Source organism: Apteryx rowi, unplaced genomic scaffold (assembly GCF_003343035.1).
Source record: "Apteryx rowi isolate R43461 unplaced genomic scaffold, aptRow1 scaffold_46, whole genome shotgun sequence".
In the NCBI taxonomy this organism is placed as follows: Eukaryota; Metazoa; Chordata; class Aves; order Apterygiformes; family Apterygidae; genus Apteryx; species Apteryx rowi.
The window spans coordinates 2,621,153-2,640,329 of record NW_020450716.1 but is presented as its reverse complement, the minus strand read 5'-3'; the positions used below and the strand labels follow the sequence as shown (position 1 = coordinate 2,640,329).

The 19,177-nt window shown below is 35.1% G+C and overlaps 1 protein-coding gene across 13 annotated transcripts in view; it reads right to left on the bottom strand.

Moving 5' to 3' along the window:
• Positions 1–19,177, bottom strand: part of SYNJ1 (synaptojanin 1) — a 68,743-nt gene that overhangs the window by 22,351 nt on the left and 27,215 nt on the right. For 11 of the 13 annotated variants that reach the window (XM_026077731.1, XM_026077733.1, XM_026077736.1 and 8 more), the window contains 12 exons: positions 16,694–16,859; positions 15,067–15,090; positions 10,760–10,951; positions 10,564–10,648; positions 9,059–9,199; positions 8,435–8,627; positions 6,921–7,079; positions 4,578–4,734; positions 4,112–4,229; positions 3,786–4,001; positions 2,960–3,038; positions 1,754–1,916 (listed from right to left, as the gene is read on the bottom strand). In XM_026077731.1, coding sequence (XP_025933516.1) covers positions 1,754–1,916; positions 2,960–3,038; positions 3,786–4,001; positions 4,112–4,229; positions 4,578–4,734; positions 6,921–7,079; positions 8,435–8,627; positions 9,059–9,199; positions 10,564–10,648; positions 10,760–10,951; positions 15,067–15,090; positions 16,694–16,859 — 1,693 coding nt within the window. The remainder of the gene's footprint in view (positions 1–1,753; positions 1,917–2,959; positions 3,039–3,785; positions 4,002–4,111; positions 4,230–4,577; positions 4,735–6,920; positions 7,080–8,434; positions 8,628–9,058; positions 9,200–10,563; positions 10,649–10,759; positions 10,952–15,066; positions 15,091–16,693; positions 16,860–19,177) is intronic. The other 2 variants (XM_026077732.1, XM_026077744.1) reach the window with 1 other exon arrangement.

Here is a 19,177-nt window from a genome sequence, read left to right as displayed (position 1 = left end):
GAAGGGCAAACACATGCTAATGCAGAGAAGAGAGTGAATCAGACCTTCCCAAGAAATTCATGTCTGAACACTGAGGCCAAGCCACAGTATTTGAGCACTGCCCAGGATAAAAAAAAATCAAACAGAAAAACATTAAAGATAAGAAAAATAGATATACATGCCATACAACTCACTAAGCTACTTCACAGGTCCGTCTACAACCTCCCCTTTTCTCTCCCCAAATATTCTTGAAGTGGCACACTAATGAACAAATAAAAGAAAACTGCACAGAATTCCAATTCTATTATTCAAAATTCACATTCAAATTCTGTGATAAAACCTACATACTTACTTCCAAAAAACCCATATCTTCATTAAAAAATCCTTTGACAAAGTAGATCCAGCATACCCAATATATCAGTAGATAAAGAAGGTATCTATTGACAACGAAATTATATTCTAGGCCCTTTTAGACACATGAGATTTCTTCAGACTGCATGAGAGACAGGCATAGCACTATATAGAAACCTTGTATATATTTAAAAGTTTTACTTGACTTTGTAACTAGAACAATATCTCACTCTACTAGAGCTTTGAAAGCATCCTCTTTAGTAGACTCTTAACCATAGCAAATCATTTCTTGAAATCATTCTGTAAACCAACATGCCTCTTGAGGCTCACTGATCCTTCTGGTAACTGATAATTATATACCAAGGGAATAAAATTTTCCTCTTTTGGCTACCTTCCAACTACCTTCACTCAGGTTGAAAAGCATCTTCATTACACAACTTGATTCACTTTTGAAAGTACCAGACAAAAAGCTTAAGGGGCTCCTAAGAATTAAGTATCCAGCCAATTGTCTTTTAAACAGAAGCCGGAAGCCTACTTTTATTAAATACCTCTTATTCCCATCATCTTCTAGGATTATCTTCAAGCAATATTGAACAAAGCTGGAGTCCCTAAGCCTAGGGGTTTGGCTTTCTGTGATCCAGGGCCCAGCTTTGATGCAGCACAAATGTGTGCCCTTGGCATAGGTTTACTGAAACAAAAAAACCCAACCCTAAGCTGTGAGGAAGTGCATGGACTAGAAACATGCATGTTAAGAAAAGCAAAAATGCAGAGGCGAGATTGCTGCAACAGTAATATTTAGCAGCTCAAGGATTCAATACGAAAAATATTGACATGAAAAGATATAGAAATCTACAGAAAAAAAACAACAACAAGGAATTGGAAAATGACAACTCATCAACACAACAACTCATCAACAGATTGGCCTGTTCCAAGAAGCAACAGAGGCTGAAGGTTTCGCTACCCAGATGATGTTTGCCTACCTATCAAAGACTCATCAGATAGCTTGCTGGGGGTGGTAAGCATATCAATGCTTAGCATAGGAGCTCATTAGTCCTAGCCATCTATTATGTGTATTTGCCAAAAAAGACTTGCTTTGTACTCTGATATCCTGCTTACGGAGTCTCTCTGGGAGCAGCAAAAGTTGCCTGAATGAAGTGGCCCTGAGATGGCAGGTAACAGGGTGAAGTGAGAAGAATGGTAACACATTAGCAAAACCTAGTAGTACTGATAAACTGCAAACTGACACCAAAATTGAGACTGCTTAACAAGTTGCCCAGATACTGTTGAAAATACTCTGATTCTTAATTTGTGTTTCAGTTGGGCATATGCTTGTTAAACTAAAGCATCTATATATATATTAAATTAACAATAATATTTAGCACTGTAAGCACTTCAAAAGTAGGATTACTTTAATTCAACAGACCTTCCATATCATAGTCTGCAGTAACCTCAGCATCTTCACAAAGCAAAGTGGAGCTTGTTGAAGAAGGCAGCCCAACATTAATCTTCTCTAGATTCATTTCATCTTCCAAACTCCTGATCCAGTCTGGATTTTTCAAGCTTATGTTTATAATCCTTCCTAATAGCTGGATTGCCATAAGATATACACAAAACAGAAGTTTTTAGGAGTATGAACATTAAAATCCAGCATTCTAGATTAGAAAAGCAAAAAAGAAATTACTGAAAATATCAAATAAGGTTATCAGATTTCTGTGACAAAACAATGACAGTGATATGTCCCAGAAAAATATAATTACGCTTTTCACTTCATATTGGTAATTAGGTACATTCATGTACTTTAAACAGTTAATTATAACTATTTAATAATTTTCTAATAAAACATAAATAGATACTGTCTAAAAAGATTTTTTTTCATTTAACTGGAAAGCTTCTGGTTTCTTTGTTCTGAAAGAAACACTRCTCTTCGTAAAAGAAAACAGACTTGCTTATAAACTACATTAATGAGACTGTTCTATATTAGAAACTGATAAAACAGTAGGCCTTCATTCTGCAAACTGAGCCCCTGTCCTAGGTGGACTGTCACTGATTTCAGAACAAACTCTTAGCAGATGTAAGGATCCATCTGCAAACATCACATTACAGAACCTAAGTCTTAGTAGGAATATAGCTCAGTAAAAATTTGAATGTGAAAATTAAAATTTTTCCAAAGGCGAAATGCTGGCCCTAGAGAAGCCAATGGCAAAACTGAAATAACTTAAAAATGTCAAAATTTCACCACAGGAGTGCTTAATTTTAAATTATTGCAAGCTATAAAAATAATAATCCAGTTTATACTATAGTCTCACAGTAAAAAACCTGTTTTTTAAATTGTTAAAGAAAAAAAATAGTAATAAAACAATTAAAAAATCCCTCAATGATGAAGATCCCCCTCACTACAAGATCTTCATTCTCTAACAAACCTTCTCCTAACAAGGTTAGGTTTGGTACTTCTCTCAGCTGGCTTTTGAAAGACAACATAAATGCTATGTGACTATAAAAAATAAAAAAAGATTAGAAGCAATAGTCTAGTATGGAGCATGAAAACGTATAAAAAACAAAACAAAATCAAGAATTCTTTAAAAAGCTGTAACTTCTCTTACTATAGGAAAATTTAGTAATTTTACATTACCTCAGTACCATTCAAATTCATAACATTCAAAGCAGAGCTTCCTTCCAAAAAGGTTACCCACATCTTGTCTTCTACAAACCTGCAAAGCAATTTGGAAATGATGACTAAAATACTTTATCCTACCTACTATCTTTTGAAGCTTTTTATCTTAGGGGTTTTTCAAAGTTTTATTTGATGGATTTGATGTTCTTTAAAGTTCATTTAGAAATACATATTTGGTTAATAAACTTTAACTGAACGTATCCTTGCAACACATAAATACAGCAAAAAAGAACAAAGCAAATATTATACAATGAAATCACTGTTCTCTTAAAAATTGTGTGGCTACAGTCACATATTCGGATTAATTGTGCAGCTACAGGTTAGATATTTGTATTAGATGTTCAATTCACACTATGGACTTGGGACCATGTTCCTACTCTTTCAGGAAAAAAAGCTGTTAATTCTACTAACAGCTTAGTGAAAACACAACATTCACAGGTTTTTTCTCATCTTCAGTTCACTTAAAAATACTTAACTGTTTAAAGAACACAAACTCGTACAAAATTATATAAATAACAAATTTCTCTGATGACTGATTTTTGACAAAGATAGTATGACATTTTGTCTCAAAAATAAAGAAAATCTGGAAAATTAAGTCTGAAAACTGAAACAAAAAGGTAAGTAAAACTCATTTGCAATTGTGAAGATATTAAAATTAGAGTCGAAATCTGAATGTTGAAAATTAAGTGGATCAGAACTGAAATGTCTGCTAAGAAAGTCACTTAAGGAAACAGGTGAGAACAATGAAGAGGAATAGAGATTAAAAGTAAAAAATCTTTTTAACCTTATAAGTATAACTTCACCATAGCTTGCAAATTTTTGAAGAAGATCATCAATCAAGTTATCATCAAAATAGTTTTCTTCTTGTGAAGAACTTCTGATGGAGATCATCACAGTACCATCAGGTGGTCCCTGCATTGCAATCACCTCCTTATAAACTTTCTGTCTCTCTTCTGCTTCAATTTCAAATATGTCAATGTCAATCACCGCAACCACAGGCCTTGAAAAAAATATGAGAAAAACCTATAAACAGAGTATCTGAAGAATAAAATGAATAGAAATATTAATTTTTCAATGATTAGAAAGTAATGTATAAAATAAAACCGAAACCTATGATCGGATGTTTTGAGCTCTGCTCGTCCGTAGTGCAACAAAGTACCAGGATTCCACGTATAAGGGACATTACTGTCATTCTGAAAACTAGCATTCAGAAGGTCCAGGTCTTCAGCTATATACAGCATAAAGGAAAACAAAAGGGGAAAACCACAGTGATTGCAAGAACACGCTAAAATAATCAGTTATTTGTAAAAAGAGAAGAATGAAAGTAAATCAAAACAGGAGGTTCATATAAAAAAAAAAAAGTTCCTTTTMAACTCCTGAAATGTCTGTAATGGGTATCTGATTCTTGATCCTCCTGTTCAGCATCACTCCTATTTATTAAAGACTATTATATTATTTCTGTCTGATACAAAGTCAAGGATGGAAGCTCAGTACCTTTGGCACTGAACGGATTGCTGAATGGATTCCATAAGCCAGATAAAATAAAATCTTACACAATTTAAGGAAGCATTCAAACCTGATCGGTCAAAAGGCCATTTTCTTCTTCTCCAAAGAATACGATCTGTCCATGCTGGTGTGCGACATTTTTCACTGGTGTCATAGTCATCAGAAAACAGGTCATATTTGTATGTAGGAGCAAAATTTATTTTGCCCTCTAAAAATCCCCTGAAAATCTGTAAGAAACAAAACCATTCTATGTCATGCCAGAAGACAGAAACAGATGGGAAACAGCTTGAAACTAATCAGAATTCTCTCTTTTAACAGTGAAAACCTGAATGCACGTCTCAAAAAAGAAAGTCATTTGATAATATGAATCCATTTCCACATTCTGTCTGCTGAAAGCATTCTACATCAGCCGCTAAGACTAAACAGTGACCCAGACAGATCACCATTAAAGAGAAATATGTCAACACTTATACAGTTTAAACCCCAGACTCACGAGCAACCTACCGCTCCTCCAATGTCATTCAGAACTTGAGGCCATCAAGAATAGATGTTTTCCACAGCACTTTAATTAGTTGGTGTCATTGCTCATATGTCAGCTAATGTTGGGAATTAATGTTTATAGTTTATGTACCTGTCTGAACAGATGCACATTCCTTCAAAGGAATGCAAGATGCCTCCCCAGTAAGTTAATAGGAGTTTAGAAAAAAAGGACAAAGAAAAAGGAGAGAGTCCTTAAAATTAAGATGTTCAACATGAATTAAAGAGATTAAAGAGACAATATCACCATTTCTTCTGTAATGTATACGAAAACAGAATAAGAAGAGGTATTATGAGAAAAAATCTGTCAACAGTACATATGGAATTTAGGGATACAGCGTCAATTGGAAGTAATCAAAAAATCCATTAGATATTTTCCAACATAAACAGATACAGCCAACTAACACAAGTCTCTGGAAGGCAGGGAAATTTGCTCACTCCTTAAGTGTGTAAAGTAGACACAGCTGAAATGTTTTAGTTGACTTTATCAGCTCCAGTCTTGAGTTTAAGCTTGTACATGGCAGTTCTACTTGACATCAGAGATCTGTAAAATACACATCTAACTTAGATCTTACAGCCAAATGTGTATCAAACACCAGGTTAACCTGCTTTTCTTGTTGGAAATATAACTTGAAATCTAGTCAACTTAAAAATCAGTGTGCATCAGAAGATGTGCAACTACTGAGACAATTTACAATAAATTCTTTGCTTCTGGTAATTATTTTATAACGTACTTTTATGAAGAAAGGTGCTACATAAACACCTTTCCTAAGCAATACACATGCCAGTTAACCCTAGCAAACCAGCTAATAAACACTAATGTCCAGCCAAATAGTTGAATATTACCCCAATAACTTAATAGTACCTCTTCTTCTCTCCCAGTTAGGGGACTACTTTGATTTTTTTTCCTATCCAAACAGTTTTCATTGATCTTTCAGACTTTATAACTGTCATAAACATCCCTGAGACCTCTATGCTGCTCTCATTTTGGTCATATTAACTAACAGATAATCATACTCTCTGTCCGTCTGAACCTATATCTATTTTTTTCTAGGAACTAGGCTATAAAAATAATTTTATCAAATGTTTTCCCTCCTGTTCTGTTGCACAGGCCACCAGTATAAATTGGAGAAAAGAACCCTTCTTCTGAAAAATGCTGCTTTACGACCAAAGTGCTGGCAAGCAGACAAAACAAACAACAGGGGAAAGAAAAATACTTGCCTGTCATTTTACCATCTACAGCATTCCCACATAAAGCTGGGAAAATAGGAGATAGCATACTTTCATACAAAATTTGATTCATTTAAAATACTCCTTTAATTGCTATATGCTGCCCGCCAAGAAACCCTAACAATCTAAAATCTGAAGCTTTCTTCAGACTTCACTATTCCACACCTTTTTTCTTCCTAAGTAACAAAACTATAGTTTGCTCTCCTACTCCTTCCAACAGAATGACAGTAACAGCATTAGAGCTATTACTATAGCAATCTAAATTGAAAAGTAACCTTATCGAAAGACCTTCTAAAAAAATACTTATATAAAAGTAGTTGCATCTGATAAACAGAGAAAGGTTAGAATTAGTAAACTCCAGCACAGAGTTCTAGAAAAATCATATAGTTTCCTTTCTTTCAGGGGAAAGGAAAAACCTCACTCCTACAACTGATCATTGTATTTGTATCACTAACTCTTCAGGACAGTTACTACAAGTAAGTTACTAAATGTTGCTACGTCCCATCCTTCCACACTAGGGCCTAGACAAAAGTGATAAAGTAAAAATATGCTGAAGATATAAATTTACAGAAGCACCACAGAAACTTGTTCTTCTAAAGCCAGAAAGAAAAATATTCTTAAATGCAGTAACATTTTCTTAAGATACCTGTCCAGAATTTTTCTGATTCATAAGCTGGTCTCCGGCAATAAGGGAATCCCAGTTCTGTTGTCGTATTAGGTCCTTAACCTCCTCATTAGGAATATCTATCCGATAATTAAAATCGCCACACCAAAAGATATAATCATGGGAAAAGAGCATCCTTCCCTGTAAAACAGAAGCATGTAATACAGTTAAAAACAACTAAGTGACCAAAATTTACTACTTCCAGGTGTAGGAGTTCAGTTTATGAGCCTTTTTAATTGTAAAATATGCATCACTTCTAGCTGATGAGAACTACTAAAGTACACGTTAGTATTTAGTGCTCATACGGATGGAACTGCATAGCCAAGTGTATGGTATTCACACATACAGAATATGAAAGAAAAAATAACATTTCTTATGTAGTTTGCATTTCTAAAGAAACATGAATCATCTGAATTGGACTCTCAAATTTGTCACCATTCTGCTCCAGTTTTAGAAGCTGGCTCTACCATGACGACTGCCACCTGTGTCTCAAAGCAGTTCAAAAGGAGAACCAAACACTACCCTGGCATTACATGGCACGCTGTCTGCACAAACTGAAAAGCAAAAAGCTTTATTATTCAGATTAAACTGAAGACTTTTCAGTTACACAAGATTTTCAAGGCTGGGGAGAGACAGAAGGGCTCTTTTAGTTTAAATAAAGCATATGGTTTAAAGCAAGAACTTTATGCTTTTCTTTTTGATTTTTCCATTGTCCGTAAGAGAACCAAAGCAGATATACTAGCAGATTAAAACAACAGCATTTAGGAAACTGTTTCTGGGGACCCTAAAAACATAGTACTCCCAAGAAAAGCTGAAACAGGACTATGGGGACAAATTTAGGAAAAAAAAAAAAAAAAAGTGTAAAATAACATACCAGACTCCTGTACAGTGCCACAGAAACTAATAAAGGACGGTTTGACTACAAAATTTAAGACAGCTGTAAGTCTATATCGAGATTCAGAAATATGGCTTCAAGCAAGCATTTTATTTCACTGTTAAAAATACCAAGTATTTACTTTTGTGTTTCATATTCCTTCATAAGAAAAAGGTACTGAATCCCATGATCCAACTTGACAAAAATGAGTTAACAAGAAGTTAAAATGAATTTGCAAAACGTGTGTGGAAAACAGTGTCGTTTCTCACAGATTTTTGCTTTGGTGCCTACAAAAGTTCTACTGCATGCATAGGAATCTATAAGGTCTCTTTCCCAGGCTAGTTCCTTGACACCTAACGCTAGTGAATTCATGCTTCACCTTTTCCATCAGTCACTGCACTGGAAAGGTCTATTCTCTCTGCATAGTCATCTATTTTAATAAAAACTGTGGGAACTTTATTATCTCTGAGACATCTACCCCAAGAAAATTTGATTTTCATAGGAATCTGGGGAGAAAAGAAAAAAAAGAAAAAAAAAACTACTGCAGAATTTTGGATGACACTGCTGGAGCTCAAAGGATTTAACTTTTCATTTGTTATGGAATTTGAACATTGTTGCTTACCATTGGAAAACTGAGTTTGCGAGCTATTTCTATGAAGTCTTCATTTCTCTCTTTAACTTGTGATTGCCCTGCAGCAAAGTGACTGCAGACAAAGCAAAGGCTGGATGTATGAAACAACATTCGAATTGCTACTGCACCTTTGTTACCAGTGGCTCCTCCCATGCCAGTCTTTACAGTATCAACAGCGACGTCCCTAAAAAAGTCAAATAACTATTAAACCTTCAAACACAGGAGCACAAAAGTCAACAGCTTTGAAGTATGTTTGAGTAGTGCTCTATCACTGAAAGAAACTTTGTAAAACAACTAAAGGATAACAATATGACATTATGTTGGGGAGATTACATTTTCGCATTTTTCTTTCAGCAGTAATGCCATCGGATCATTTTAAAAAGATGCCAACAGATATTGAGCAGCTACAAGTACAATCCTTCAGCTTTTCAAGCTTTCTAGGCAAGTCATAAGGTATTTACAAACTAAAATATAAGAATTTAAGCAATTGTTTTCCCAGAAGATGGAACAGCTCTTTTAGAGTCCAATATGCTTATCAGTATACTAGTACATTAGTTTGCAATACAAAGCAGTCTGAAGGTGACCCAAACTGGGCACAGCTGTGTGTTCACTGACCTGATAAAAGGAGCATGCTGGGGTCTGATAAACACAAAAAGGCAGACACCCACCAACTGCTCAGAAGCCAGCAGCACGTACTTGTAATCTCTTGATATAGTCTTCTGCAGTTCAACAGCCCAAAGCTTCTGATTGGTCGTGCTGGCGGTGAGATTAAAAATGCCAGTTTAAAAATAAACCAAAGGAAGTGGGTATCTCAAGTGTTGTTCTAGTTGATGAATCTTCGCACAATAACCTTAATTAAACCTTGGGGAAGCAAGCCAAAGCTCAGTTGTGAATGGTTCCCAAATGACTTCTAACAGAGACACAGGCTACAGATTGAAATGACGTCGCCACTTCAATCAAACTCAGCCTGGTAAAATACGTCCTCACTCTTTTCAACCAAACAGTCTAACTTAAGAGCCAGGACTGTCTTTCCTATATTTATGAGGCTGGTATGAAGGAGCAAACAAAGCATCTTTCTTACAAAGTTACTTCCTAGACTAGAACTCAATAAATATTTGGAAGCAGTGATGTCCATGGTCTCAGAGTAAGCAGAAATTTCTTTGAAGACCTAATATACCATGTTTTCAGGGCTAGCATTGGATACAAATGAAAAAGATCGGGCCTGGCTGCAGTGTTAACTAGATCTGAGTGTGAAATTAGGGGATGGCAAACTGCTGCTTTGTCCTCAGGACCAGGCCTGCCCAAAGGCTAACAGTGTAACAGGCTTTAAATGCCTTTCCCAGTGAGTTGGGAGTTAAAGCTTGACAGACATCAGAAAATATTTAAAACAGACAGACAAAACAACAGACAAAGCAAATACAATCCTAGGACCACAGACAAAAGACTTCATTACTGGTATCATCCAGCACCAGGTTGAGCCCTGAGGGAATGCAGGAAAAATATTTTTTCATATCAAATTTTGCTTAGGCTGAAAAACCCAAACTCCACAATAATATATACATGGATTCCATGGAGTGAATTAGCTAAACACAAACTAGGAATAGATCAAGTTATGATCAAACATTACTTCTGCTCTAAATGACAGTGAAAAACTGATGGTACAGAAGGATGTGCTCATTTATACAGATCAAAATCTAGTGAAAGACAGCATATAAAGGCATAACAACAACGCACGCTTTTGAAAGGAATTTCACAGGACTTGCTGTTCCCAGCAGTAGGAAAGCACAGAGACTGGGGAACACTACCAGCACTGGAGAAAAACTCCTTCCACGTGTTACATGAAGGAAAATTTTGAGGGGCTGATGAAAGTGCAACCCAAAATATGGCCAAGTACAGACTGTTATATGTGATCTAAACAATCACAGCTTTACTAAGGAAAGCCGAGATGAAGCTTGCAATCTTGGCATAGAAACTGGCAGACAGAATGGGAAGATAATCAAAAATTAATCCAGAATAATCCCAACCTTACAATACCAGAGACTTTTTTTGAATAACATCATACTCAATATAAAAAACGTGGTTATCAACCAAACTGATTTTGTATTGATTATATCACCTACCTGGCATTCACAATGTTTCCTGCATTTAACTCTACCATTTCTTCAAATCCAATGGCAAATATGTCTACAGGCTTGCTTCTTCGATCTGTATTTAAATATTAAAAAAGGCTATTTGTTGTTTATATTTATCTTAAAAACCGAGACCTCATACATCTATTTTAATGTTCATGAAGCAAAAATTAACAAAAATTCCTACCTTGGAATTCATGAATACCAGCTAACTTTGGTGCATCTAGAAGCCAGTCAGTGAGGGTCTGATTTTTAAAAGCAATGCTTCGAAACTGCTTTCCCCCATTGACGTTCCATGTCCCAATGCAGACTCTAACCTTTTTTGGTTTTGCATACTTATAGAAGTTTTCACACATACTCTTTAGCACTTTTACAGACGCTGCAAAAACATTTTAAAAGACATAGGTTTTTATACAGAATATTTTTCAGAGAACTTGGCAATGAGATTTTGCCCTTCAACAAAAGGCAACAAATCCATGCATAGACATATAGAAAGTTAAACTGTGAAAGCAAGATGAATAAATGAGCGAAGCATTCCACAAGGGAAAGCAGAGGCATATTATTTGTCTAGGAAGGATACGGACTGAATGAAAGATTTCAGTAATTCATACAAAATAATATATATATATATATATAAGAAATTTAATTTCTATATATTTTATAAATATCTGTCACTCTTTCACTCTGTATGTGTTTCGCTATAGAAACCATTACTTTTAATATATCCCAACACAAGTATCTCTCTCATTACGTATATTATATCTATGAAATTAAATCTCTGTTAAAAAAAATCCAAAACATATAGATGTGTTAATTTCTAGAATTGTAGAAATAACTGGTCTAAATAAATCTGCTAAAACAGGTCAGGTAAATTATTTTATTATATTAGAGTATGCTCTTTTTAAACAAGAAATCTGAATTATTTTTTAGGTCAGTTGAATTCCTAAAGTTATGCTCGAGTTGGGAAAGTAGGGAAGGATTCAAAACAGTTAGACTCATTTCTCTGTTACACAGGCCTTTCTGTGCCTTGTTTGTATCTGCCGGACGGGGAAAGAGTAATGATCTATCTGTAAGGGGCACTGTGAGAACAGAAAAATGCTATTCAAAGCTCAGACATTAGAGTTACAAATACTGAAAAAAATCCTTCCTGTATCAGCTGCATAATATAATTACACATACAGATATATTTCCTGATGCAAATGAACAGATCCATGTATTTTTCAAAATTACACTGCTGTTTTTCTTCAATCTCAGTGGAAAAAAAATGCATCAGATTAACAGTGTTGTTTGCATTATACTTTACCCAAATAATATTAATTTATCTATTTAGAAGACTCTCATGGTCATGTTCTAAGCATGCTATACGAATTATGTAAAAATATTAGATAGAATTCTTCCCTTCATTTTGTGCTGCCTTGCAAAACGATCAGCTACTGGGCACATTATTTTCATTCAAAGCCCCAAAATAGGAAGACTAGTGAGCTAAGCTTTTTGTTGTCTTTTATTTCTTCTTTTTAAATCTGCCACCTTTCAATTTGCTCCAGAATCTTGGCTACCCAAATAAAACAAAAAGCAGGAATTCTCTAGCCCTCATGGTTATGAAATGAACTGGAAACAAACATGTAAAACAAGAAGAAAATAATATGAGACATTTGTTTGTGAACTTATTTACTGCTGAACAAATCATCTATACGTATATGGGCTAATCACATATAAAAGACGATATAAATTGCCTGGTGTTTCCTTGGAGAAAGCAGATGGTGCTTGGGAGCACACCATTCGTCTCCTTATCAGAATCCAGGCAAATAAAGCCAAGGAAAGAGGGAGAAGCCTACAGAATATGTTATGTCCTTAAGGGAGAGCCAAATCAGTCAACTACTGGATGCATCCAGATGCTAAGGGCCAGTCAAGTCAAAAAGTCTGTCAAATGCTAGAAAAGCCTCCAAGGGTCCTGGACAGAAACTACCCAAAGAACCTGACCACTGAAGAGAAATCAGTCCAAGAAATATAGCCACAATCCATAGAAGTACCCAAATCATCCAAAGGATGAGTTGAACCTGAAGAACCCAGTAAAGTATCAGGGACATGCTGTGAAGATCTTCCAGAGGAGACTTTGTACTATTCTGAGTGAGTTTAAAAAGCAGAGTTTGGACTTCTCTCCACTTCAGCCCCTCTTTTTTTTTCTTTTATTAGGAATTTCCAACCTAATCTTAAATAGTTGCTGAAAATAAGTCATATTTGATTATAAGCAGCTTCTAAGAAATACTGCAAAATCAATTATTCCCTATTTAACTCCTGATACTGGAATAGATCCCTAAAGGGAAAAATCTTATCAGAATAGGATTTAACTTAGAAGCGATGAGCGATTATTGCAAACATGAAATCGATATGTTTTAACTAGAGCTTTCTAAATTGTGTAATGACTCTTTTTCTATATTAAAATAAACCAAAAGGGAAAACAAGAGATGAAATTTTCATCTGTTTTCCAAAATACTCAATGAATCATTTTTCTTCACAGCTCCCTGCTCCTTTCCACATATATTATTTTCCTAGATATTTCTAGCTATTTTTCTTTTCAACAAAATTGTCTTGCTCTATGATGTTACAAATCCATTAAATTGCCTTTTACATTACCTTGAAGCAAAAAATATTTTAACTGCAGTTCATACTGTGCAGACATTTGGAAACAATTTCTACAAAAGGAATATTAATTTAAATTCTTTATGCATATTCTGTGCAACTGAACTATCTTGCTGCACAGTCCAAATTACTGTAGATATTTTTCAATATGTGCGTTTAGCATCCAGACGAAACTCACAGTGAAATACTACATCAGTAAGTTAAAAAATAGTTGACATTTATGACTCTTAATAAGTTACAAGCTAGACTGGTATAGTCTAGAGGGTAACACCACAAATGACAATGTCACCATTTAATTCTATAAACAGCTTTTAAACACTGACATAATGCCAAAGAATCAGTTAATTCCATCTGTATATTACCTGCAGCTCTTTCAGATTTCATTATTTAAGAACTCAGTAAGAGTGCAGTAGCTACAATAAAATACTAATWAAAAAAAAAAGCAAAGCTGAGAGGAATTTAAAGGGAAAAAACATTTCAAGCTGAAAATAGACTACAGTTGAATTGGTTTCACGAGAAAAAAAGCTTTAAATACTTCAGATGTATTTGAACAACAATCCAGTCAACAACAAATTCTTAAGTGTTTTTTCCCAAGGATCTTCCCCTTTTAATCTTTGGTACCTAAGGTTAATGGCTGTTATCCAAACATGTAAGTTAAGCAGATACTGTGCAGAACTTAGCAATTCCCCTAACATCAGAGAATTGTCCGAATAATTATTAACAGCTTTCTTTTTTCTTTCCTTCCTCCTCTCCCTCCATTCTCCCAGGTTTTAAGCATATGCTTTTTCGTTTCACCCAGAAACTATGCATGCGATCTGAATTATCTGAAACTACTACTTACAAAAGGTAGCAGTATGAACCCCATGAAGACAGTAAGTACTGATAAGTACTCCCAGCTCTCCCTTAAAAACATGTAATATGTATAAACCATATCTTCCCAAAAGGTGCAACTTCATGTAAACAGCTTAAGTTATAACAAAAAGGAGAACTTCCACTCAGAACTAGAAAATTTTGAAGACAAAGTTCCACGGCATTATGCTGCTAACTTACAGTGTTATTAACTAAGAGTTTTCAAAAGTTACTTAAAATGAAGAGATCTTTCATGTCCTTTTCCTCCGTGTAGCCCACCCCTACACACTTTTATTATGTACCGCTGCTTCTTCACGTTCACGGTATTGCTGAATCCCCAGAAGCCAACCTCTCACATTTTAAGTCCAACATCACAGGCATGAGCTAAGATACTATGGCAGTGCCTCAAAGGACAAGATTAGGATTTAACTATAAAGTTCCCCCTTTAGGCCCCCTCTTCACTGAGAGTTTTACCTAAATAAATGCTTTGGCTAATACTTTCATTTTGTGTTCCATGCAGCAGTAACTGTATCTCAGCAGTTTTGACTGTAATTTTCCTCCACAAAAAACAAGCGTCAGCACATTATTTCAGATCATTACAACATGAGCCTTCACTGGGAGATGTGAATTAAGTCAATTTTACGCAAGAACAGGAGCAATTAAATCCTTATAAAGGCAAATTAGACTAAATTACAGAATCCAAAACCAACTCTCAAACCAGACAAAAAAGCAAATTCCTCTGCAGCAAGAATAAAGTATTTGCAAAAATAAAAAACAAAGTACTGGTGGTCTCTTTTCACAGCTTACACACCAGCATAATTCCAACATTTTTTGCTTTTTCACAGCCTTTCTTGCATTAAAGAATTTTGTGGCATAGGAGTACAAGGTCCAAATAATACTAGGAAAATGTCAGCCCACCACCAAACTTATGCAGACAGGGACATAAGAGAAAGCCAGAGAACAATAGCTGCTCAGATATTTACAGCTCAATTTACTATACTATACCTGATTGTAATGACTGCTCTGAAACTACGGATGCAGTAAGAAGGAAACAAGAAGAAATTAGTCAAATAAGCAATTGTGTTTTTTAAAAATCTTCAGCTCTATGAGAGAATATATGCTCATATATATATGTATAATTTATTACACATAATTGTTTGCATCAGTTAAAGCACATCTTTTATGCTGCAAAACCTAAAAAGCTCCACAAGTCATTAAAAATTCTCCTTTCTTGCTTTTTTAATAATGGATTTTCACATGAAGAGACTAAATGCATCTCTAACTATTCACAACGTAGTAAATAGTGCAAAAATATCATGTCCAGTGAAGAGGGACTATTGTTCCTCAGCTGACAAGAGCTGCAAATATTGAAAGGACAGCTTGCATTCACAGAAAAAGCGAGAAGAAACGAGAACAACTTTTAACTAATTTTGAGGTGAGGCTGATTTAACAGGCTTCAGATATAGGAAAGGTTACAATAACCTGAAACCTTGTCATAACGAAATAAGAGGAAAAGCCTTTGGGGTTCCACATAATAAATAAATACCCATAAGATGAAGACCAGAATCAGGCAAGATTTTTTTTCCTGTGTCAGGTTTGCACTGAAGCTTTAAAACACTTTTCCCATTCTGGATTGAGAAGTGTCAGAGGGTAGGGAGAGGAAAAGTTAAAAATGTCTTTCATCCCCAAATCATCAATAACCCAGAAGTTAGGACACTCTGACATGGGATCTTGGAGAGAAGGTTCAAATTTAAGTTCCTTCTTTGCCCAAGAATTTGCCCTACTATCTTTTATATCCCAGGTGAGTACTCAAAACACAGTCATATAACTGGCCCATTCACTCATTAAGTGAACTTTATTCACACAACTGGACTGTCCAAATCTCACACATATTCTTAGTGAAATCTCTCACTGATTTTGATATAAAATTTCACCCACAGCCTGACAAATTTTTGTGGTTTAAACTGGTGCATATGTTCCTTGGAAAGTTTCCTTTTCACTAAAAATATTCTGTGATTGAAAACCATTCATCAGGAATTTTCTGGCAGCTCTAGTTATCTTAAATTTTCTTCCATTACCAAAGCCCCTTTTGTTCCTCATTACCTTGGAAACCAAAATCAGGATAAATACTAGCATTCTTACATCAGGCTTGAGAAAAGAAGAGGCACTTTGCATCTAGTTTAACAATGCAGTGAGAATTTTCTTCACCAACATGACAGATCAAATTAAGCAAGACATCTAGCAAGCAATCCAAAAAGCATAATGTTTTAATAAACCGTGACTTTTTTTCCCCAAATTTATCATCTAATTGTCATGATTAACACTTCCTACAAGTGGACTGAAAAACTGAACAAAACGTAACTAATAACCATCTCCTGTTAAGCTGACAAACATGCTCTATACTTACCCATTACACCATCAGACATTACCAAAATATAAATATCAAAGAAATTACTGTAGCAGGTTAGTTTAACAATATTAGTAAAGCAGAAGTAACCTTTTTCTTTTAATAAGCCAACATACTAAATAAAATAGCATTTATACTTTCCAGCATTGCTTTGAAAACAGAGTCCATACAACTTTCTTACACCAAATAGTTATCAGACAGATTAAAATCCTGAAAGACACATACCGCGTAAACTGCTGGTGGTTAAGAGAGCCCGTGCTTTATCTGCTAAATCACTATTTAGGGTATTTCCCAATAACAAAACATCAATGGCCTCCTGCTTGGAGCTATCAAAAAAGTTATTTTGAATCGTTCTGGTCACAGAACGAGCACCATCCTTCAGCTTTCCAGCCTGTTAGGGAGGAATACGTATAAAATATTTTATGTTGGACATCACTCACAAAAACAATGGCAATATTCATTAACATATTTGTAAACCGCATTAATAATTCTAAAACCTATGGCAACTTCCTTCCTTAAGTGTTAGATAAAAGTCTTCTGAGCTTACTGTACTACGTATGCTTTTTTTCCCACATGCTAAACAATGCAGTAATGCCTKCAAGGCACATTTAAAGATCAAATTATTCCAGTTTAAATTATTTAAAATTAAAAAAAATACTGTAGGGAGAGGAATAAATGTTTTTTCTCTAAATCTTTGGTCTTCAAAAATTAAATTCATGTAGTGCCATGTTTAGACCATGATATGAGATTTTGAGCTTTCCACCAAATAGTGAGAGATGAACAAGCACTTGAGTCCAAATGTCATGATACATGAATATGTATGCATATGCACATATGAACATATCTGTTCAGAATTCATGTCCTGAAAAATCCACATTTAAAAAGGGATAGCCCCAGTAACTTTTGAAAATAACATGCAAGTCTCATGCAGTATCGCAGAAGGAACAGATACACTGATCTAGGGCTACATACATACAAAGATCACTGTCATTGCACATACTGTGCAGAAGTGGCACAACGGACTAGCGCTTCATAAGAAGTGCATCCTACTACCTGATCTAAAAAAGAGTCTCCAAGAGATGCCCTGGCACTACAGACACTCTCTGTGGATCAGACACCTACAGGATAATGTAACGAACATGTCATGCAGCCTCACACATGATTCACAAAGCAGCAGTGTTAACCTGCAGAAGTAGCACGGACCATGATTTCAGAGGCACAAAGACATTTTATTGATCACAGGGGTCACTGTGTTTTATGGTACACACATAAGCATATTCTGCCTGTAAGGGGTGTGTAAACACATGCTTTTAATATCTGCATGTATATGAAATATAGACCACACTCCATCAGGGATGCTGCACTGTATTATGTTATTATAGAAAGTACTCTAAGTTTACAGCTCGAATTATTCATGAAGGTCTCTTAAATGCATAGTAGGAAGAAGCCAAAAGCTTAAGAAAACCCGCCATTTAGTTCCATGAAGCACACTAGGTAACAAGAAACTACTCCTGTGTCAAGTATCAGTAGTAGGCACTTGGCAGCATAATTTTCGGAGGACAATGACGATGAAGTGCTAGGGAGCATACCATTACAACAGAACTTCAATAGGATGCTGCTTCCTTTCTATCAGACAATATACAACTTAAGACATGATCCAAAAAACACACTCACCATTCACATATCAGGCAATTAATTGAAAGGAACCCAGAGAAAGCAAAAGAAAGAGTAGTTAAGGAGTTAGATGTAATGAGTATTATAATTCTTAAAAATGGACTGTTTTTCAACATAGAAATGTATACTAACACATTTAGGGTTAAAATATTTTTTTCTCATATTCTAAATTTCTATATTTTTACTTCTAAGTACTCTTGGGCTTCAAAGAATCAAACTGACAAGCAGGAGTTGGAAGAATTTCAAACATCAAACTTCCCATTTGGGAAATGAGAATAACCACTTAAAAACTACATTTTAAAATATATTAGCACAGTCCTGATGCAGATACTGAGCAGTGACCTGGACAAGTTTCACTGAAAAAATTGCATGTATTGTATGGCTTTGCAAGTACCAAAGATCCTTTTGGAATAGATTGACTTTTACCAGGGATGCTGTACTTGAAAAGTGAGACTTTGTACTCATTAACAGTGCTATATTTGAATAATGAGACTTTGTACTCATTAACAGTTTTATAAGGAATATTATGGACAAGGATAGACTATTCTGGATCATTACAAAAGAACAGCACAGTAAATATACTCTGTATTTTACACATTAACATGTAAATGTAAATACACTAAATGGATTTTACAAAGAAAAATTTTAAGTAGTCAAATGGATGACAAGGAAGTATTAATTTAGGAAAAGAAACCAATAAGATTAAAAGAAGAAAGTTAGGAGAAGGGGAGATGCCCCACAAAATACTTACTGCAACTTTCCCGAGAGTCTGGGTGACATTTTTGTAAGAAAATAAAACTAAACATTTTTAGCCAAATTCCACTCCACACTAAAATACAAGCAATTCCCAGATGAAAGGGTCTTGTATGCACCAATCAAGGGCAGAATAAGCAACAAGTCTATTTACTTGTTTTCTTTTTATGTAGCTTACTGTGATGCCTGCTGTGTGTGCAGGGAAGGATCTTGATGTTATGGTTTAGATAAACAAATGATGGAAAAACAAAATAGTCAACTATGACTAAATACTATGTAACC